The sequence below is a fragment of the Drosophila suzukii genome, chromosome 2R, assembly GCF_043229965.1.
Source record: "Drosophila suzukii chromosome 2R, CBGP_Dsuzu_IsoJpt1.0, whole genome shotgun sequence".
Taxonomy (NCBI): Eukaryota; Metazoa; Arthropoda; class Insecta; order Diptera; family Drosophilidae; genus Drosophila; species Drosophila suzukii.
The window spans coordinates 7,048,872-7,072,390 of record NC_092081.1 but is presented as its reverse complement, the minus strand read 5'-3'; the positions used below and the strand labels follow the sequence as shown (position 1 = coordinate 7,072,390).

The 23,519-nt window shown below is 45.0% G+C and overlaps 1 protein-coding gene across 50 annotated transcripts in view; it reads right to left on the bottom strand.

Moving 5' to 3' along the window:
- Window positions 1–23,519, bottom strand: part of Dscam1 (Down syndrome cell adhesion molecule 1) — a 68,463-nt gene that overhangs the window by 6,605 nt on the left and 38,339 nt on the right. For 36 of the 50 annotated variants that reach the window (XM_070995035.1, XM_070995034.1, XM_070995039.1 and 33 more), the window contains 9 exons: window positions 17,042–17,341; window positions 6,214–6,333; window positions 4,929–6,155; window positions 4,449–4,604; window positions 3,700–4,383; window positions 3,513–3,621; window positions 3,285–3,461; window positions 3,061–3,227; window positions 425–637 (listed from right to left, as the gene is read on the bottom strand). In XM_070995035.1, coding sequence (XP_070851136.1) covers window positions 425–637; window positions 3,061–3,227; window positions 3,285–3,461; window positions 3,513–3,621; window positions 3,700–4,383; window positions 4,449–4,604; window positions 4,929–6,155; window positions 6,214–6,333; window positions 17,042–17,341 — 3,153 coding nt within the window. Of the gene's footprint in view, window positions 1–424; window positions 638–874; window positions 1,043–3,060; window positions 3,228–3,284; window positions 3,462–3,512; window positions 3,622–3,699; window positions 4,384–4,448; window positions 4,605–4,928; window positions 6,156–6,213; window positions 6,334–9,067; window positions 9,353–9,887; window positions 10,176–17,041; window positions 17,342–20,008; window positions 20,300–20,824; window positions 21,116–23,519 lie in introns of all 50 variants that reach the window. The other 14 variants (XM_070995048.1, XM_070995054.1, XM_065863992.2 and 11 more) reach the window with 6 other exon arrangements.

Here is a 23,519-nt window from a genome sequence, read left to right as displayed (position 1 = left end):
ATTTAAAATAACACTTTTACAAACCGACCATTTCGTTTTTTCAGAGTGACGGCTAGATTTATCGGCATATTGGCTAAACTGGTAATGCACTTAAAAAAAAGCCAATATAAAAAAAAAAAAAAAAAAAAAATTGAACCTATATCTATTATTCCTTCTGATTGAAAAATTAATATCAAAACTGATAACTAAATATTAAAAAAAATTTTTGACTGAAGAAAATATTTTTTTTTTTGACTGTGGCTTTGAGTACGAGCAAAAAGAATCTTAATATGACCTAGCAATAACAATCTCTTTACCGATATTTAGCCAATATGAAACAAAACAGAAATAAAATATTTCGCTAGGATCTACAACAAGCAAAAAGTAGTTTAAGATTGATAAGAAGACGTTGTGCTTGTGGGACAGTCCTCGGAGGAGAACCTACAGTACACATCCTTCTGGCCGCCGCGCATGTCGTCCGCTCGTCTCCGGGAAAGGGCCACACAGACCACGCAGATTCCCACCGCCACCACGACCACGGTGGCGATCAGGGGCACCATGAAGTTCAGGTCGAGCCACTCGGGCATCCAGGCGGGCAGTCGGATGCGGGTGTGCACGTTCCCGTGACCCGTTCCATCGTCCAGGGGCGCAATGGTGCCTTTTGATGTTCCCAAAGGGGGGTCATACAAACCGGATTCGCACATGCAATTTTGATGGGTCATAGACAACAACAAATTGGGGGATATGGGCAGGCAGTACAAGCAATATTTTTTTTTTTTTTTTTTTTTTTTTTATCAAGCGCAAGTGTAGGGTGTGTTTTTCAAGTTTTGTGGTGTTCAGAGAGAAGTAGAGAGAAACCGAAAAGAGAACGAAATTAGTTTTTCATCATAGATACCTTTGTGGTGATTGCCCTTGCTACGCAGTATACAAATAACAATTATCGCTATGATTATGACGAGCAGAGCCGCCACGACGGGCACAACTAAATTTAGGTTCGAGAGGATAATGCGGATCGTGTCCTCGGCGCTTAATTCGGGTAAATCTCGCGAGGGTGCGATAGTGCCTGCAACAACAATAACAACAACAACCAAAGGGTGTTTTTTCAGTGGGTGGGAAAAAGACAGTAGGACGCATAGAGAGAGAGAGAGACAGAGACACACAGAGTGACAGAGAGAGAGACAGAAAGATCAGTTATGGCCTTTGACCTCTGCTGGCACATTGACCTTTGTACCGGGCACACTCAACACATACATATACAAATACAGACTGTGGCAGGTGAGAAGAGTTCAAAGGTTAACTTGTCGATATTAAGTCGTAATTTTCGATGTTCATAAGAGAGAAAAGTATATAAAGTAATGATAGTTTTTGTTTTCGATTATTTTACATGGCGCAGAACTTTAAGCACGCATCAAAATGTGATTAAGTTTATATGAGAACTAGTTAAACTATTAAAAAACTCGTAATTTTTGTAACAAACTTTTTAGTTTAGGTATTTAAATACGTTTAAATGCAATTTGTTTGTGATCCGCTTAAAGCTAGTTAATGATGTATGTGGTAAGATCGCTAAAACTGGACGAAACGAATGGAACAGCATTCCAAGAACGAGACAAGTATCCTTGAAATAAACCAACTAACTTAGGTGGAACTCAACTTTAACTTGACAAAACTTCAACTAAAACGAATCGAAATGGCAAAAAACCCAAAAGAAAATGTCTGCGTGTGACTGTAGTGATAAGTATAAGTCGAACCATAAGTAAAAGTTTAAGAAATCAACTCTCTCGGATCAGACTCCCTGGCCAGGACTCCCAGAAAACAGGAATGAAGATTCTTTGGTTGTTGTGCTTGATTGTTATGGCATGGTGGCTCTGCTCGATTCTTGGGATTGAGTTTCACATTTGCTTTGTCTTTTCCAAGCTTCTGTTAAATGAGCACTTTGCTATTGTTAATCAAATAAGGAGCAAAACAAGTTAGCTAAAATCATAAATGTACTGTTTTTTTGGTGAGTGAATCGATTCTGTGACCAGTTGTGGGTGGGGAGCTCTAACTCAAGGAGTAGAATGGGCTCTGAAAAATTGCTGAAGCCGCTTGAAAATCAGTTTCTTATTAGGAGGAAGGTACATCGATTGGAGTTTTGTACAATCTATTGATTCGGGAATGGATCAGCAGGTATAACAACATTTATTTCATATATTTAAAGACGACAGCTTTTTAAGGCTCAATCGATTGTCGTATTTCACAGTGGATGTGTATTTTACAAAATCTTTTTCACAAACTGGGCACAGAAATGCAAAAAATAATACAAAAGAAAAGAATAAGAAATCATACAAGAACATTCCATGTCAAAAATATATAAATTGTTATTAATAACACTCTCTTTTGCACTTCATTAGGCATTGAAAGTGGACAGGGAATGTCCTACAAATTCATACTGTGATCTAGAGCACTACAAATGCTTGGGTCTAGTTAAACGTAGGTAAAAATTAAAATCGTGGCTGTTTGGTGAGTTAGTAATCTATTCAGTTATTTACATATGCAGATACGTTGCAGTAGCTCTTCACTGGGATTGTTCATAAAAACGGAAGGAAACAAATTGCATTTACGTAAGGAAAATGATTATTTTTTTACACTATTCGGGTGCTTCTGCGTTCAGAGTTCTGGCAGTTAAAAACTATTTTCAACAATAAAATCATAACAGAACTAAAGCAACTATATCGACAAGCTTTGTGTGGGTAACCAAAAAAAATATAATACTGTGCAATTTGTTCACATTGAAAAGCAAATAAAATTAAAATTTGCTCATATTTTTGCAAAATATGTTATACATTTTTAGTGATTGGTAAAGACAAAATAAACTCAGGAAATTGGGTGTACAACATTGTATAGCTTGGTGCTTCTCATCTTGTTATTTGTATATGGACAGTTTTTCGGGGACGAGATTCCGTAACCGCACCAAAGAACATCCTTATAATGCCCTTGGTTCGGTATTTTCAGGACCTGACCCCGAAACTGTCAACGTAGAGTACTCTATGTACAAAAGCAATGCAGGATTCGTTTGGGAATCGGAGAACAGATCATAAATACCTCCAGTAACGGTCAGAGTGGCAAAGTCGTATTCGGCCACAGTGAAACCTGCCGAGTTGTGGGCGGTGATGCGAAGATTGTACCAGGTGGCGGGTTCCAAGTCCAAAACCACGTAGTTGTTGTCCGGCTTTACATTGTTGGAGATCTGGTTCCATTCGATTTGATCACTAGAAAGGTTAAAAATCTTAGACAAAGCTCTAAAGTGTTCCTGAAATGTGATCTACCGTTTCTTGCTCTCTACCACAAAGTGCGACATGGGGCAACCACCATCTTTCCAGGCCTTGAAGTGCAGCGATACGGAGTTGGAGGAGACTTCAATAAAGCGTGGCTTCTCAGGCAGCTTGGGCTTCTGTCCCTTGGTACGGGTGTTCAATATGTCCGAAGCTTCGCCAGCTCCAATGCTAAAATAGGTGTGTTATTATACTTCCTTAAAAGAAGGTATTGATTCTTACTTGTTAAATCCTGTGGCATAGACCTGATAACGGGAGCCGCACAACAGACTCTCAATATTGTGTTTCTGTGAGTCAACGGATACCTCGGAAGTTTCCCATTCTCCGAATTCTGAGATTATAAAAGAAGAATACGATTAGTCTTAGAATAAAAAATACTTTTGTTATCCTAGTGATCGGATTTACCCACCTGGCTTATAGTGCAGGGTGTATCCATGCAGAGGGGCAGTGTCTCCTTCATGGGGCTTTAGCTTAACGGTCAGGGCATCTGTGGTGGTGGCCGATAGGGTGACATGGGGCGATTGTGGGGGTGCCAGGACAATGAGCTTATGCGTGATCGAATCCTTGGCAATCGAGTTCTCAGCGTGGCAGGAATAGTCTCCGGCATCCTGGCGATTGACCGACTTAATCAGAAGTGAGCCATCGGGCAGCACGCGCATTCTATCGTTGGCACTGAACTCGACGCCCTTGATCTTCCAGGTTATCTCTGGTTGGGGAGCTCCAACGGCCAGGCAGGGCATCTTGGCGTCCTCCTTGAAGGTGGCGGTGAAGGTGTCGTCGAAGGAGGCGATCTTGGCGGGCACCTGGTCGCTGGGCATGGCCACAATGCTCTTGGACTGTTGACCTTCTCCAATTGTAGTGCTAGCCGTCACCCAGAACTCGTAGGGCTTGTTCTTCTCCAGTTCGGTGGCCTCGAAACTCATCTGATAGTGGGGTACCTTTTGGGTCTTTGTCTCAGTCTCTGCTCCTTCGGCCTTCGAGTATACGGTGTACTGGGTGATAATTCCATTGGGCTGTGCTGGTGGACGCCATGAAACCAGGATGGCAGCATTTCCCATAACCAGGGCTTTCACATCAGTAGGAGCTTCGGGAACTGGTTTTGGAAAAAAGTGGTTAGTAACATAATTCGTACTAGGTGTTATTATAATTATAACTCACCATCGGGTTCGGTTTGGCAGTGAATAGGAACGCTGCGAACGCCATCACCTCCGGCTGTGGTGGCAAGGACTTGCATCGTGTAGTTGGTGTACTTCTTCAGGCCATGGAGAACGGTGTCGGAAGAGGCAGTCTTCTTATAGTGTCGCTTGGTCTCATCTAAAATAGTTAGGTAAAAATTGCTTACTTCTAACTTAAAATGGCAAAGTGATGAAGGATAATTATGGCTAAAAATTGACTCGACGTTTAAAAGTCGTATTGTATTCGGCCTGTCCTAAGACAGCAGTCGAATGAGATGAATTCGATGTTCAGGCACCATTTTACCGGCTGAGATCGTCGGATGTGGTTGGTTTTTGGTAAGCATCTATAGCAAGTACATTAAGTCAATAATAACCATAAATCCCTTTTGGTCCATGCCTTTTTCATTCGTTTCCACTAAAGGAATCCCAGAAATAGTGATTGATTGTACTTGACTTTACTTACCATACCACTCGTCGCTGGGGGCATAGACAACCTTGTAGGTCTTGATCACTCCGTTGGCAGATTCCAGAGGTGGGCTTACCCAGCCAACGCGGATGGTCTGGGAGGTCAGAGTGGTGCAAGCGGTATCGCTGGGTGGTTGGCTAGGGGTTCCCTCGGCGGTGAACTGTTTCTCCTCCTCGCTAAGTGGACCAGCTCCGATCTTGTTGAATGCCTGAATGACCACAGAGTACTGGGTATAGACGCGCAGGTTCTGCAGTTCCAGGTTGTGTTCCTTGCCCTCCTCTGTGATGAAGTTGATGGTCTCGAATACGTACGAAGAGTTTGTGTTGGATAGCTTGTAGCCGACGTAGTAGCCCAGGATCTCTCCGTTCCACTCGGTGCGTGGTGGTGGCTTCCAGGTGACGCGCATGGTGGTTTGGTTCACGGGTTCCACCTTGATGTTCTGGGGCTTGCCGGATGGCGCTTCCTCGGCCGTGATGATAGTTACAGCTTCGGAGGATTGGGATGTACCAATGGCGTTCTCGGCCACGATGCGAATGTTGTAGGTGGTGGCGGGGCTGAGCTTCTGTACTTGGGCTTCGGTGGTGTGTCCGGGCACAATAACGCGATCAATTTCGCTCCAAGAGGCACGGGAACGCTTGAACTCAATGATGTACCGGTCCAGTGGGGAGTTGCCATCGTAGGGTTGCGCCCAGCTCAGCTGCACGGAACGTCCGGACTTGTCGAGCACCTTTAGGGCATAGGGCATTTCGGGAACTTCTTGGACAATCATGTTTATACTGGCATCGTCGGATCCAAAGGCATTGGTGGCCACGCAGGTGAAGAGGGCTGAGTCGGATCGTTCGGTGCGCTTGATGGACAAACTAGACATAACTCCGGTGGAAAGGATCTCCTCCCGAATGGTGTAGCGGTTGTCGTTCTTGGGGTCCAGTCGCATGTTGTTCATGTTCCATAAGATGCCAATGGGTTTCTCGCCCTTAGCCTCGCACTGTAATACGGCGGGTTCTCCTCGTCGGGCGGTCTGGTTACGCAGCTTTTCGGTGAATTCTGGAGGTGCCTGTACGCTGATCATGATAACTGCCGAGAGTCCTGATCCAATACCATTAATAGCCTCGCACAGGTAGTATCCCTCGTTGGTCTTTTGGATGTTGTCCACATGCAGAGTGCCCTCTTCCACGCGAATGTTGTCGCTCTTCTTCAGATCCTTGTACTCTCCGGGGGTATCACCTGGGAAATAATTGATACTTAAACTTCTTTCTCAGGGTCGTAGGAGAGTTATACGTACCAACTGCTTTCTTCCATGTGACTTGGGGTTTGGGGAAGCCATCAGCTTTGCACTCAACCTTGGCATCGGATCCCTGGGCGAAGGCCTTATCGGTGGGTTCGAGGATCCATCTGGGTGGTACTGTTGGTTGAGTTGGTTGGTTGTCGCGGATGTGGAAAGATAATATGTTAGTCGATATGTGGGGGTTTCTTAGCATAATTATTTGCATGCAGTAAAGTTGAGAATATCAGAGGAAGCGGAAGGACGGACTTAGTTTCAAGCAAAGTGAAATGATCTTTTCAAGTTTTTTCATATTGTTGGAATTATATTATTAAATAACGGATTTTAGAAAAAGTAAATAGAATTCGTATCATTTCAGTTTTCTTTTAATGCGTGGAAATATCTCAAAGTTCCTTTTTTTAATGCTTATACATATATTGATTGAAGATCATGTATTGAGCCACAATAAAATATTTTCACTCATTCGCTTATATCTAAGATGAAAGTAAAAGGCCAACTACAACAGAAATATTAGCACAAACAACCAAGATGATAAAAGGACAAATGAAAGTGGGACTTTAATGAAACTGAAGTTAGACCAAACTAAAGGTTAAATTTCATGCAATCAGTGCAAAACGAAGTTCTGTTAGAGTTCACTCTTGGCGTTTTGTATTTCTTTGCCAACAGACTTCGTTTTGTTTCTTACTATCTAGGTAAATAATGATGAACAAAACTATAGATAATTAATGAAGGATTGGAATGGGATGTGTGGGTTATTTCGGGGCTGGACGGGCTTGACAGATCAGGGCGAATTGTTTACGTTTGTGGAAGCGCACAGACTCAGTCTCGTTAGATGAAAGACTGAGTTCCTTAGTTACGTTTAAGTTTAGTTTGGATTAAGTAGACAATTAGAAGCGATAATGATATTAGATCTTGCAGCTATTGGTTTATTCGGTGTTGGAGCATGAGCCCTGTGAACTTGTAATTTACATTAAAACCAAAACCTCTCGAGGAGTTTAAGGACTTAGGAACTGTCAGGTTGCGAGTAGTATCCCTGAGTTATTTTCAAGGACAGTGCTTAGTAGAGTGCTGTGTGTGTGGGTGTTGCTGTGCATGTATGTGTGCAGAGTCGGATCTGAGCTGTTTTGACATATGGATAACGAACGAACAAGTAGATAGACATACAGTGGGACCTAGGTTAGATCTTGACTAACTTTGCCCGACGTTGATAGGTTTACTGGTTGAGTTCAAACTTCACATATTTACAAAAGTATTTAGACCTTAATCGACTTGGTTTCACTTGGTCTTTGGCCTACAGATGCGAAATATCGATAAAATCAAGGAAGTCGAGAAAAACTGGATTAGCTGGAGCAAGAGGAGTCGAAAGTGAAAGTTGGAAGTGGCATATCTGATTCCCCCAAATTACCATTCACAATCAGTTGGGACCGGCGCTCTGCCACGCCCACCTGGTTGATCGCCCGGCAACTGTAGTTACCCGCATGCCCCTCCCCTGCCCTGTTGATTAGCAGCAGACTCGTGTGCTCGCCCACTGTGGCCTGAGTGACGTCATCGTCGCCGTCATCGTGCACCTGCCGCCCATCTAGCCACCACTCGAACAAAATGGGCGTGGACCCCCGACTGGCAATGCAGGTGAGTTGCACATAGTCGCCGACATCGCAAACGGAAGCGGAAAGCAGCAGCGAAGACAGCACAGGTGGTTCTTGGGAAATTTATGAGGAGGGAACAGGAAGTAGCGCCATTATTAAGTTGTCAGATCATAAAGTAGGTCATTGCCGGGAGCTTTAATCAATAAGTGCAGTCAATATCTTAGACACTGCATCGAAAAATAATAAATTGCTCTTAGAAATATAAAGATATTTTCATTTAACGGTGTTCTTTTTACCGGTGTAATCAATTAGGCCTGTCAATTGAAAAAAAAGCAATTGATTGTGTTGTCACAATATTTAACCATTCAAACCCATTGTTAGATGTCTAGAATAATTATTACACAAGTTTAAGGATCAATCTTCATGAGACTTATCTATTTTTCGCTATCATATTTTTAAAGAAATGGTGCCTAAACATTAAATAATCCATCTATAGAAGCTATTCGAATAACCTTTTATTCCTATTTATTAAATGTACCTGAGTTTTATATTTATATTCCATGATTCTAATCCAATTTCTATAATATCCCCTATCAATTTCTATTTTATATCATATCATATCAATTTATATGAAACTGGTATTTCTTTAGGGTGTACTTAAAGGAATATCTTTTTACAAAACAAACAAAAAGAACAATTTACAAGCTATATACACAACGGAGTGTCCGGCAGTACCCTTCACTTTCAGGATGGACCAGCGACTGGCCGATCCCGCCGCATTACTGGCCACACACGTGTAGTTGCCGGAGTCGCCGATTGTGGTCTGGCGCAGCGACAGGATCAGGGTGTACTCGTCGATCTTATGGTAGATGGATCGCAGCAGGGGCTGTCCGTCCTTCAGCCAGTAGATGTCGATGGGCAGGTCCCCGGAGGAGACCATGCACATGACCCGCACCGCCTGGCCGCCATTCACCCCGTTGGCATTGAACTGAAACTGGTCGACTTGGGGCAGCTCTGGGTGGATGGGGTGATAAGAAAGCCGTGCAATCGGTCAGCACACTATACAGCAGGGGGAATATTACGAGTGCCCCCAACTCGTGTTGTATAATACAGGTTCGTGCTAATGCAGTACCAACACCAAAAACACAGAGAGAGAAGGTGGGGATTTACAGATGCCTAGGATGCCTTGGATGCCTATGCTAGGAGTCTACGAGTCTAACAAGCCAACTCCATATAAGGTTTCATTTTAAGGAGTAGTTTGAACAAACCCTTGACACTCAGGGTGGTCTCTGCCAAGGTTTCGCCTGCCCGGTTGGCGCCCTTGCAGGCGTAGTTGCCCGCATGGTCACCACCCACGCTCTCGATGTTCAGCGAGCTGCTGCGCCGGCCGTGCATCAGGATGGTGACCCCGGGCAGGTCTCCGGCGGGCTCGCCATTGTAGTACCAGGTAATGTTGAAGGGCGCGTCACCATGAACCACCGCGCAGGTCAGCTGGTAGTAGTCGCCCACGTACAGGGGCGAATTCACGGGCAGAGGCGCCAGCTTGGGGGGCACTTCAATTCAGAGTTTCAAAAAAGGGGGAAAAATATAAGTTAAACATAAAATATAATCGGTTGGAGGGACCCCAATTGACGGTAAATTTCCTATTTGTCTAGGGACTTGAAGGAGATTCATCTTTTTCAGGAAATTTTTGCTATGTTTCCATATAAGTTGTGCCTATACAACCCTATTCCTATCAGTGATTGCAAAACGCAATCCATTTCAATAAAATAGTGTTCCTAATAGTACACATGAGAGAGATTTTTCAATATATGACTTGGAACATAATACATTCTCATAAGTTTTTAACCTATTCTACCTAGTACAGTTCAGTGCAGTCTGGGTGTCATACATGCAAGCTTTTTGTGTGAAAGTGCTACAGGCCATGTCAAAAAGGAGTGATGGATCTAGAGAGAAAAGAGAGTCTTAAGACAACAGCAGCAGAGACAGAGGTCAGAAGGTCATGCAGCGGTTTTTTTTCGGACGCGTTGGTTAGTAATCGGCCACAAAGAAACTACTCGAAAGACCCAATCCCGAAGAATTCCTAACCGTAGGCGTTCAGCGGCGTCGTATATTGCTGATGCCCGGCCAAATTGCGGGCGTGGCAGGTGAAATTGCCCGCATGTCGGGCCTCCACGGCCTCGATGGTTAACACACTTCCACGACGTCCCACGCGGGACGTGGTAATGCCCAGATCCTCGGAGATTTGCTGGCCATCCAGCGTCCAGTCGATGTCCAGGGGCAGATCTCCTCCAGGAACGGAGCAGTGGAGTGTCAGATACTGACCCACCTGGGCAGGGCCCTCCTCGAAATCGAAGGGTATGATGCGCGGTAGAACTGGATACGATGATTTTTCGGTGATGGGATGGTAAAACAAAAGGTGCACAAAATTAAATCATAATCGCATCAGCGGAAGGATTCTCTTCTTAAGACTACTGGGGTCAGGACCTATAACTCTCAGCTGGGTGCTGTATGTGGCCCTCCCAGCGGCATTTTCCCCATGGCAACTATAGTTGCCCGCATGACGATCGGCCACACTTTCGATGGTCAAGACACTACTCCGTCGACCCATCTTGGCAATCAGGATGTCCTGATCATCGTCATTGAAAAGCGGTTGGTTGTTGAAGGTCCAGCGGATGTTGAGGGGCAGATCACCCTCCGTCAGGGTACACTGGTAGGTTATGTACTGGCCCAAATGGGTGGGCTGCGAACCCGTGGCAAAGGGCGTGATTTGGGGCAAGACTTGCGGGATACACAAAACAAAGGCAGGAAATCAACAATGATATACGAAAAATAAAAACGAACAAGGTGATAACTATCTACTTTAGGGAATATGCATATGTATCTGGATCTCTGTCCCACCGTTGACAATCAGGGCAGCAGTGTACTCCACCATTTGGGCCTTATTCCTGGCCCTGCATGTGTAGTTTCCCGCATTGTTTCCATTTACCGAATCAATAGTAAGCACATTGACCTTCTTGCCAATCTTCGAGCTCGTGACCCCGTGGTATTCGTTGATGGCATAGTCATTGAACAACCAGGTGATATCCACAGGCTGGTCGCCCTTTGAAATGGTACACTGCACGGTCACCGAATCGCCAAAGTTGGCGGGTTCATCGCCGAATTCAAAGGGACTGATATGGGGTGGAACTTGGAAATAAAATAGGTAATCAGGGATTAAGGAGTACTCTGGATCCCATTCCGATTTGTATTTTCTTTGCAGATCCCCAATTATGATGTGGCTAACTGATCATCCTTATAACTAAGCTACAAAAGCCAAGACACGAAAGCCAAAGCAAACATGCAATTTGTAAGTGTGTTCTGTGTGAGGGAATAAAAGGAGTGGGGTCACAAATAGAAACTAACTAAAGCAGAACGACACTCAAGTGCTGTACAGAAGCTCTGGCTTTCCAAAGAAAGTACCATTCACGATCAACTGGGCCGTGTAAACAGCCGAGGCCCACAGATTCCTCGCCTTGCAGGTGTAGTTGCCCACGTGGCGGGCATTCACGGCATCGATCATCAGCACACTCAGGCGCTTTCCCATCTTCGAGGTGGATATGGCCGAGTAATGGTTGATGGGGTAGTCGTTAAACAGCCACTCGATGTCGAGCGGTAGGTCCCCGGAACTGACCAGGCAGTTCACAGAGACCGAATCCTCAAAGTTGGCCGCCTCTTCGCCGAAGTCGAAGTGCGCTATTTTGGGGGCAACTAGTGACAAAAAAAATGGGAAAGCCATGGGGTCTTAACACAAAAGGATGTACGAAAATAAAATAAATTCAAATATATTGCATAAAGTCCCCAAAAGTACCATTAACTATCAGTTCGGTGGTAAAGTTGACAGCTGCGGCATGGTTTTTGGCCCGACAACTATACTTTCCCGCATGCCGGGCCTGTACACTATCGATGCTCAGCATGCTGTTCCTCTTGCCACCTTTCACTACATTTATTCCGGAGTACGAGCTAATTCCGTAATCATTGAAAAACCACTCGATGTCAATGGGTAAATCTCCGCTGGAGATCAGACAAGTCACCGAAACGGAATCCTCAACATTCGTGGGTTCGTCTCCGAAGTCGAAGTGTGTGATTTTTGGTGGAACTTTGGAGTGAAGGTAGTTTTTAATAAAAACTCAAGAAAATTACAAAAAACCTTAAGACTACGAATCAAAATAACCATATAAGGGTACCGTTTACAATCAGTTCGGTGGTGTAGTTGACAGCAGCAGCGTGGTTCTTGGCCCGACAACTATATTTCCCAGCATGTCGCGCTTGAACACTATCGATACTCAGCATACTGTTCCTCTTGCCACCCTTGACTACATTTATTCCGGAGTACGAGCTAATTCCGTAATCATTGAAAAACCACTCGATATCAATAGGTAAGTCTCCATTGGAAATGAGGCACATGACCGATACAGAGTCCTCCACATTCGTCGGAGTATCACCAAAGTCGAAGGGTGTGATTTTGGGTGGAACTTGATTTTATGGGAGGAAAACAAAGTAATAAACTAAACGGTGGCTAAAAATGATTAAAGATAGTATTATAACCATTGACAATTAGGGCCGCCGAGTATTCGCTGCTGGCTGCCTTGTTCTTGGCCTTGCAGCTGTAGTTCCCCGCATGTCCTGCATGAACGGAGTCTATTGTGAGGACACTAGTCCGCTTGCCTCCTCGCAAAACCGCAATTCCCGAGGCGTAGTTAATGGGCTCCCCGTTGAATAGCCACTCGATATCAATGGGCAAATCACCGGAGGAAACGAGGCAGTTAACCGAAACGGAGTCCTCAAAGTTAGCAGGGGATTCACCAAAGTCAAAAGGCGCTAGCTTTGGTGGGGCTTTAGTGTGAATGGGTGTGATAAGGAGGGTGAACAGAAATTATAGTTTGAGAAAAATAAACTCGAGTTAATCTTAAGAGAACAAATCTATTTGCAATACCATTCACTATCAATTCAGTTGTGTAATTAACAGCGGAGGCATGATTTCTCGCCCGACAACTATATTTCCCCGCATGACGAGCATGGACATTGTCTATGGTCAACATGCTCGTTCTCTTTCCTCCTCTATAGACAGTCATTCCAGAGAAGGAGCTTATTCCGTAGTCGTTAAATAACCACTCGATATCAATGGGTAAGTCTCCACTGGAGATTAAACATGTCACCGAAACCGAGTCCTCGACATTTGTGGGTTCATCGCCGAAGGTAAAGGGTGTGATTTTTGGTGGAACTTTGGATTGAGAAAAACAATATATGATAAATATAGGAAAAATCATAAGCTAATCATAATAATGTCTTTTTCCAAGAATACTACCATTCACAATTAATTCGGAGGTGTAGTTAACAGCAGCTGCATGATTCTTGGCCCGACAACTATATTTGCCCGCATGACTTGCATGGACATTATCTATAGTCAGCATGCTGGTTCGCTTTCCACCTTTAAGAACAGTCATTCCCGAAAATGAACTTATTCCGTAGTCGTTAAACAACCACTCGATATCGATGGGCAAATCTCCGCTGGAGATCAAGCAAGTCACAGAAACAGAGTCCTCCACGTTTGTAGGATCCTCGCCAAAGGTAAAGGGTGTGATTTTTGGAGGAACTTTAAGGATGGAAGTTTTTAAAGTATAACAGAAACTAATAAAAAGCCTTAATCCTAAACTGAAATCTCCCTAAACAATATCGCAAATACCATTCACTACAAGATCGGATGTGTAGTTCACTGCAGCTGCATGGTTCTTCGCACGACAACTATATTTTCCTGCGTGACGTGCCTGGACATTATCTATACCCAAGACACTGCTTCGTTTCCCTCCTTTGAGAACAGTGATACCAGAGTAAGAACTTATTCCGTAGTCGTTAAAGTACCATTCAATATCAATAGGCAAATCTCCGCTGGATATTAAACAAGTGACCGATACTGAGTCCTCAACATTGGTGGGTTCATCTCCAAAGTCAAAAGGTGTGATCTTCGGGGGAACTTTGGGAAGTCAAACAAAAAAATAAATAAATTAAAGGAAACATTTTAGATTAATATAAAAACCCTATAAGGTAATACCATTCACAATCAGGCTGGTGGTATAATTTACAGCAGCGGCATGGTTCTTGGCCCGACAACTATACTTCCCCGCATGACGGGCCTGTACACTATCGATACTCAATACACACACTATTTCGTTTGCCTCCCTTCACAACCGAAATTCCCGAAAAGGAGCTAATGCCGTAGTCATTAAAAAACCACTCGATATCGATGGGTAAATCTCCGCTGGATATAAGACAAGTGACCGAAACCGAATCCTCAAAGTTGGTGGGCTCATCTCCAAAGTCGAAAGGTGTAATCTTCGGGGGAACTTTGGGAATATTAAAATGACAAATTCAAATGGAATAGGGAATTAATAAATCAAAACAAGCATAGCATTAATTGTAAACCCAAATATGGTAGTACCATTCACAATCAGAACGGTGGTGTAGTTCACAGCAGCAGCATGATTTTTGGCACGACAACTATAGTTCCCCGCATGTCGGGCCTGGACACTGTCGATACTCAAGACACTATTCCGCTTGCCTCCCTTCACAACCGAAATTCCCGAAAAGGAGCTAATGCCGTAGTCGTTAAAGAACCACTCAATATCGATTGGTAAATCTCCGCTGGATATAAGACAAGTGACCGAAACAGAGTCCTCAAAGTTGGTGGGCTCATCTCCAAAGTCGAAAGGTGTAATCTTCGGGGGAACTTTGGGAATATTAAAATGTCAAATTCAAATGGAATAGGGAACTAATAAATAAAAACAAACATTAATATTAATTGTAAGCCTAAATACGGTAGTACCATTCACAATCAGAACGGTGGTGTAGTTCACAGCAGCAGCATGATTTTTGGCACGACAACTATAGTTCCCCGCATGTCGGGCCTGGACACTGTCGATACTCAAGACACTATTCCGCTTGCCTCCCTTCATGACCGAAATTCCCGAATAGGAGCTTATTCCGTATTCGTTAAAGAACCATTCAATATCGATGGGTAGATCCCCAGTTGTGATGAGACAGGTCACCGACAAGGAGTCCTCCACATTGGCAGGCTCTTCGCCAAAGCTGAAGGGTGTAATCTTAGGCGGAGCTTTATGGAAGGGTAGGGTATGGAGAAATAATATTCAGGAAACCAAGAAAGAACTCTTATTTATTTGTAGAGAAATATTTTTAACCGTTCACAATTAGGGCTGCTGAGTACTGGCTGCTGGCCGCCTTGTTCTTAGCTTTGCAGGTGTAATTTCCCGCATGACCTGCATGCACTGAATCTATGGTAAGGAGGTTGGTCCGTTTGCCCCCTCGTAAGACCGCAATGCCTGTAGCATAATTGATGGGCTCCGCTCCGAAGAGCCACTCTATTTCGATGGGCAGATCACCCGAGGTGACCAAACAGTTCACAGAAACAGAATCCTCGAAGTTCGATGGGGACTGGCCGAAGTCGAAAGGCGCAATTTTGGGTGGGGCTAAATGGGTGTAAGAGGGATGTGGGAATCGAAATGATAATAAAATCAATAAAAGGTATCTCTATCCGATCTGAAAGTCTCCCTCCCAATACCATTCACAATCAACTCTGCCGTATATTCCGCAGAATCCGCATCATTTCGGGCCTTGCATGTGTAGTTGCCCGCATGTCCTGCATGCACGGAATCGATGGTCAGGATGCTCGCCTTCTTGCCACCCTTCACAATGGACACTCCGTTATAAGCGTTTATGTGGGCCCCGTTGAACAGCCAGGTGATATCCATGGGCAAATCGCCCAGGTAGATCAAACAATTTACAGAGACGGACTCCTCAAAGTTGATGGCATGATCGCCAAAGTCAAAATGTGCGATTTTTGGGGGCACTTGGTGGGAAACAGGACGTGGAGGAAGTGACAAAGAATAAGTTAATAAAAATAAGGACATACAGAATGAAGGATTATTAAATTATAGGCAGTAGTACCATTCACCACCAGTTCGGCGGTAAAGTTAACAGAGGTGGCACGGTTGACAGCCACACAAGAATAATTCCCGGCATGGTGATCGCGGACATAATCTATGGACAACGCGCTGATTTTCTTTCCCAACTTGACCATGGACACATCGTAAACATTCTCATTGATCTCACGTCCATTAAAGAGCCACGCAAAGCTGACCGGAAAATCGCCAGAGGTCACAAGGCACTGAACACTAGCTGATTCGCCAAAGTTCGCGGGCTCATCTCCGAAATCGAATGGAGAAATTTTGGGGGGCACTATTTAAGGGAATTTGTTGGTGGGGGAGAAATAAAGTAAAAACGAAAGGAAAAATCAAAAAGCATTCTTAGTATTGAAAAAGTATTAACCATTCACTTTCAGCTCGGCAGTGTGGTTAACAACACCGGCTCTATTTTCGGCAACGCAGGAATAGTTTCCCACATGTTTCGCCGATACTGCTTCTATAGTTAGCTCATTGATGCGCTTTCCACGCTTGGTGGTCAAGATTTCTAGGTAATCCTCAAAGGGCTGATTGTTCAGGGTCCAGGTAATGTTTACAGGCAGATCTCCACCCGATATGGTGCACTGAACATTGACAAACTCGCCGTAGCTCATGGACTCCTCGCCAAAGGAGAAGGGACTTATTTTGGGCAGTACTGAGATTGGGTTTTCAAGGGAATTCAAATCAACATAAGTAAATTATAAATCATGTGCATTAATCTTATAACTAGTAAGGGCTTATATCCATCCAATGGCTAACCATTCACTATTAGACGTGCCGAGTGCGCCGTGATTCCGGCCTTATTTTGCGCGTGACACGAATAGAATCCCGCGTGGTGAGCGGACACAGACTCAATGGAGAGCACATTGATTCGCTTCCCGATCCGCGAGAATGATATGTCGTGGAAACTATCGATGGTGGCGTTATTCAGCAGCCAGGTGACATTCATGGGCAGGTCGCCACCCAAAATGGTGCATTGCACGGAGGCGGGTTCTCCGTAGTTCAGGGGCTCCTCCCCGAAATCAAAGGACGCTATCTTGGGGGCAACTTTGGGGGGCAGAAATAAAAGACCAAGTGGGTAAGTTCACAGTAGGCCTCACAAGCTCCGTTAGACAGAATGAGTTAGAAAGGTGGGGTTAGATTAGTAGCAGCACAAACTATCAAGACCTTTGGTAACCGTAACCGCAAATACTAATATATATTTCAAGATACTATCAATTTTAGTACCATTCACTGTAAGATCAGCGCTATACGTAGTGGTTCCCGCCTTGTTACTGGCTATGCAGGTATATCGACCGGTGTGCGCCTGAGTGGCACTGGGAATGGACAGCATGCTCGTCTTGCCACTAATGCGATTCGTTCGCATCTGGGGCTGCAAATGATCGAAGCCGGGTTCTCCGGCATTCCTTTCGAAACTCCAGTGCACCTTGATGGGGCGGTCGCCCTTTTGGATTTGGCAAAACAAATCAATGGAATCGCCCATGTTTATCAGATCCTCATAGGCGAAGGGCACAATTTGGGGCAGAACTGGGAAGTGAGTTGGGGGGTTGGGTGTCAAATAATCTCAATCAACAGAAGATTAATATAGGTCTACGTAATGTAGTTAGTAACCATTGACGAACAGCTCGGAACTTGAGCTCACGTTCCCTGCATTGTTGCTTGCCAAGCAGCTATAGTTTCCGGAATTGGCTGCTTTTACCGATTCCACCGTGAGCAGGCTTATTCGTTCCCCCATTTTGCTGGCCATCACGCCCAGGTGTGTGAAGAGGGGTAGACCATTATGGGTCCAGCGAATTCTCAACGGGAGATCGCCTTTGGCCACATGGCAGGTCAACTGGACGCTGTCGCCCTCATTGGCCTCGGCATCGAAGCTAAACGGATGGATGCTGGGCAGGACTGGGAGGGATTGGGTTGTATCATTCAAAAGAAGTCAGGAAATAAACCAAAATAAATTTTATCTTTTAAGTATGAGATCAAGGGGTAGTAACCGTTGACTTTTAACTCTGCAGTGTAGCTGCTCTCGCCCGCCAGATTGCGAGCCAAACAAGTGTAGAACCCTCGGTGCTCGGCCGCAATATAGTCGATGTTTAGGGTGCTCGACTTGCTGGACATACGACCGATCACCACGTCCAAGTCCCCACTGTTCAGGGTATGATTATTGAGAACCCACGTAATGTTGATGGGTAGATCCCCCTTGATCACCGTGCACTGGATGCCCATGGTCTCTCCAGAGTTGGAAGCCTCGTCGCCGAAGTCAAAGGGTCGGATTTGAGGCGGTACTTTACCGCAGAAATGGGGATTGGAGTACGGAAGAGGAAGAACGGAAAGAAAACAAAACATATAACTTAAAAACCAGATATTCGGAATATTAACCATTGACCATCAATTCAGCGCTTTGCTCGGACATCCCAGCCGCATTGGTGGCTATGCACTTGAACAGCCCTCGATGTTGGCCATTGATGGCGTCGATGCTCAAGGAACTCAGTTTGGGGGACATTTTGATTATGCGTATTCCGACGTGCTCGTTGGTTATTGGTTGTCCATTCAGAGTCCAGTGCAGCTGGAGTGGAGTGTCGCCTTTGAAGACCATGCATTGGACTGCGGTACTATCACCGTAGTTCGATGGTTCCTCACCAAAAGCAAAGGGCATGACTTGAGGGGGCACTAGATACAAGGGTGGGGAAAAACTCTATCTTACTCGAACTATCAAAATGACAAAACAGCTTCTTGGATCGTCTCTTTAATAACGTTAAGATATTTTACACTAATTTGATATGCTTAGAATAACCTGCTTTTATTTGATCTAAAACTCTGACTCAGCACAACCAACATATTCAGCTGATATATAGATATTCAGCGCTAAGGAAATACTGCTCCAACACCAAACACCAACGAACAACACTAGGTGAAGACAATATAGATAGTAAGCGTGCTCTTGTTTGCTCATATTTTGATATTATGTGTGAGGACAAACCATTAACTTGTAATTCAGCTACGTATTCACTGGTGCCAGCTTCATTTGTGGCTATGCACTTGTAGACACCGCGATGAAATGCATTCAGAGAATCAATATTCAAGAGACTCGTGCGCTTGTTTAAGCGCATCAAGGTAAAACCATTTTCGCCGTTAATAATGGGAGCCGAGTTGAGGGACCAGCGTATCTCCAGGGGCAGATCTCCCTTGGGCACCACACAATTGGCACTGGCAATATCGCCCACATCGGCGGCAGATTCGCCGAAGCTAAAGGGCAACACCTGTGGCGGCACTTAAATGGACGGGGAGTGAGTGGCAAACGATTAAAACTCAAATAAATAAAATCAACTAAAAAGTTAACTAAAAACTATGAGTATGATATGAGTATTGACCATTCACGTGCAATTCAGCGCTATATTCAGCGCTGCCCGCCTTGTTGGAGGCAATACATTTGTACAGCCCTCGATGCCTGGCTTCAAGTGAATCAATGCTCAAGGAGCTGGTTCGCGGGTTTAGACGCGACAGGGAAAATCCATGTTCGCCGGTAATGATGGGTGCTGAATTCAAGGTCCAGCGGATCTCCATGGGCAAATCACCCTTGGGGACCATGCAAAAGCCACCTGCCATTTCACCAGTATTGGCTGGCTCAGAACCAAAGTCAAAGGCTTGTATTTGTGGAGGAACTTTTAGAGAAATGGAGATGAGGTAGAGGAAATCAAGATAATTAACAAAAAAATTATAACTTAATAGAAGTCTAGGAAATTTCTAGTAGCAATACAGATTAAATCCAACAAACCGTTCACATCTAGTGTAGAAACGTATTCAGCATATCCCGCTGAATTGTTCGCTATGCATTTGTAGCTGCCCCGATGGACAGCCTCCAAGGAATCAACATTCAGCGAACTGGTCCGCTTATTCAGCCGCACCAATGTGAATCCCAGCTCACCATTCACAATGAGAGCGGAGTTCAATGTCCAATAGATATCAAGTGGCAGGTCCCCTTTGGGGACCACACAGGTTACACTTGCCACTTCCCCGCGGTTCAGGGGCTCATCACCAAAGGAAAAGGGACTGATCTGTGGTGCAACTATAGAGGGGAAATTCTTATATTCTCAAGAAGTAGACTAAGCTCTTAACCACCAAATAAACCAGATACGTGTTAGTAGGAAGCAGCTTTACAAACGGCTATAGGAATGAGATTTAATGGGGAGTTTCACCAACCATTCACTTGCAGATCAGCGGCATAAATCGCTCGACCTGCCAAGTTCTGGGCCACACAGCTGTAGGAGCCACGATGCTTGGCCTCCAGGGCATCCACACTCAGGTAACTGGTGCGTTGGTTCAACTGCATCACAGTGAATCCATCCACACCTGTGGCCACAGGCTCACCATTCAAAGTCCAATGGATTTGCAAGGGTAAATCGCCCTTGAGAACAACACAAGTGACGCTTAGGACATCACCCATATTTAACACTTCGCTACCAAAATTAAAGGGCGAAACTTGGGGAGGAACTGCAGAAAGCGGAATGATTAAATAAAATTAAAGTAAAATAAAAATAAAAATCAAATAAATCAAAATATAGGTGTTTAGATTGAGGTCCCTTCTCCGTGTACCGTTGACTTTCAGCTCCGATGTGGTGAAACTAGAACCCTCCTTATTTTCCGCTATGCACTTAAAGACCCCTCGGTGATCTTGCTCGACGGCGGCTATGTTCAGAACGCTCGTCTTGGGAGACAGTTTCAGTATGGTGATTCCCTCCTCACCGAACTGCATGGCAATGAAGGTAGTGAGAGGGGAAAAGTTTCAGAACAAAACGAAACTCTAAGAAACAAAACCGACTTTAAGATTGATTTTTTAATCAGATCTTAAACTCATACTCAGCACAACCAACATATTCAGCTGATATATGTCATATTCAGCGCTAAGGAAATAGTGCTCCAACACCATACACCAATGAACAACACTAGGTCAAGACAACATAGATAGTAAGTGTGCTCTTATTTGCTCATACTTTGATATTTCATATGGGGACAAACCATTAACTTGTAATTCAGCTACGTATTCACTGGTGCCAGCCTCATTTGTAGCTATGCATTTGTAGACACCGCGATGATAGGCATTTAACGAATCAATATTCAGAGAACTAGTGCGTTTATTCAGACGCACCAGGGTAAATCCATTTTCGCCGTTTATAATAGGAGACGAGTTGAGGGTCCAGCGTATCTCCAGGGGCAGATCTCCCTTGGGCACCACACAATTGGCACTGGCAATTTCGCCCCCATCGGCGGCAGATTCGCCGAAACTAAAGGGCAACACCTGTGGCGGCACTTAAATGGACGGGGAGTGCGTGACAAACGATTAAAACTCAAATAAATAAAATCAAATAAGATGTTGACTAAGAACTATGAGTATGATATGAGTAATGACCGTTCACGTGCAATTCAGCGCTATATTCAGCGCTGCCCGCCTTGTTGGAGGCAATACATTTGTACAGCCCTCGATGCCTGGCTTCAAGTGAATCAATGCTCAATGAGCTGGTTCGCGGATTAAGACGCGATAGGGAAAATCCATGTTCGCCGGTAATGATGGGTGCTGAATTCAAGGTCCAGCGGATCTCCATGGGCAGATCACCCTTGGGGACCATGCAAAAGCTGCCAGAAACCTCACCAGTATTCGATGGCTCAGAACCAAAGTCAAAAGGTTGAATTTGGGGTGGAACTTTTAAAGAAATGGAGATGAGGTAGAGGAAATCAAGATAATTAACAAAAAAATAAAACTTAATAGAAGTCTAGGAAATTTCTAGTATCAATAGAGATTAAATCAAACAAACCGTTCACATCTAGTGTGGAAACGTATTCAGCATATCCCGCTGAATTGTTCGCTATGCATTTGTAGCTGCCCCGATGGACAGCCTCCAAGGAATCAACATTCAGCGAACTGGTCCGCTTATTCAGCCGCACCAACGTGAAGCCCAGCTCACCGTTCACAATGAGAGCGGAATTCAATGTCCAATAGATATCAAGGGGCAGATCCCCCTTGGGAACAACACAGTTTACACTTGCCACTTCACCGCGGTTCAGGGGCTCATCACCAAAGTAAAAGGGACTGATCTGTGGTGCAACTATAGAGGGGGAAATCCTTTTATTCTCAAGAAGAAGACAAAGCTCTAAGCCACCAAATAAACCATATACGTGTTAGTAGGAAGCAGCTTTACAAACGGCTATAGGAATGAGATTTAATGGGGAGTTTCACCAACCATTCACTTGCAGATCAGCGGCATAAATCGCTCGACCTGCCAAGTTCTGGGCCACACAGCTGTAGGAGCCACGATGCTTGGCCTCCAGGGCATCCACACTCAGATAACTGGTGCGTTGGTTCAACTGCATCACAGTGAATCCATCCACACCTGTTGCCACAGGCTCCCCATTTAAAGTCCAATGAATTTGTAAGGGTAAATCACCCTTGAGGACAACACAAGTGACGCTTAGGACATCACCCATATTAAAGACTTCACTGCCAAAGTTGAAAGGCAGAACATGGGGTGGAACTAAAGATAAAGGAAGGTTTAAATAAAATCAAAGTTAAATAAAAAATATAAATTAAAGTGAAAGTGAAAAAGGGGTCGCTTCTCCGTGTACCGTTGACTTTCAGCTCCGATGTGGTGAAACTAGAACCCGCCTTATTCTCCGCTATGCACCTAAAGACCCCTCGGTGATCTTGCTCGACGGCGGCTATGTTCAGAACGCTCGTCTTGGGAGACAGTTTCAGTATGGTGATTCCCTCCTCGCCGTTGATGATGGGTCGCGAATTGAGGGTCCACTTGATGGTGATGGGCACATCGCCCTTCTGCACCATGCACTGCACTCCGGCATTCTCACCCGTGTTCACGGGATCATCACCGAAGGAGAACGGCGCTATCGATGGTGGAACTGCATGGCAATGGAGGTAGTGAAAGGAGAGAGGGGAAAGGTTTCAGAACCAAACGAAAATCTAAGAAACAAAACCGATCTTAGGAGCTCCTTGGGATTAACCATTGACAGCCAGGATGGCGGATTGCCTGGTCTCCCCGGCATTGTTGGTGGCCACGCAGGAGTAGTTCCCGGCATGTCGGGCCCTCACGGACTCGATGCTCAGAACGCTGATGCGCTGGCTATTCCGGGTGACTATCAGACCATCATTGGTGTACACACGACCGCCGTTCTTGGTCCAGGCTATGTCGACGGGCAGGTCCCCCCGGTTCACGGTGCAGTAAGCGGATACCATGTCTAGTTCGTTGATCACATCCTCGCCAAAATCGAAGGGCATCATTTGGGGGAGGACTGGATGAGCAAGGAGGGGAAGGCAAAAAGCAAAAAAGACAAGGAAAACTTAAGACCTCTGACTTCTTATAGGCAGGACAATAACCATTGACTGCCAGCATGGCGGACTGGGTGATGGCCCCCGCGTTGTTGGTGGCCACGCAGGAGTAGTTTCCCGCATGACGCGCTCGCACGGATTCGATGCTCAGGACACTCAGGCGCTGGCTGTTCCGGGTCACAATCAGACCATCGTTGGTGTACACACGACCGCCGTTCTTCGTCCAGTAGATGTCCACGGGCAGATCGCCCTTGTTAACCGTACACGAGGCCGAAACCATGTCCAACTCATTGATGCTCTCCTCTCCAAAGTCAAAGGGCACGACCTGGGGCAAGACTGGGATGGGGTTGGGTTAACGGAAGATAACCAACGGAA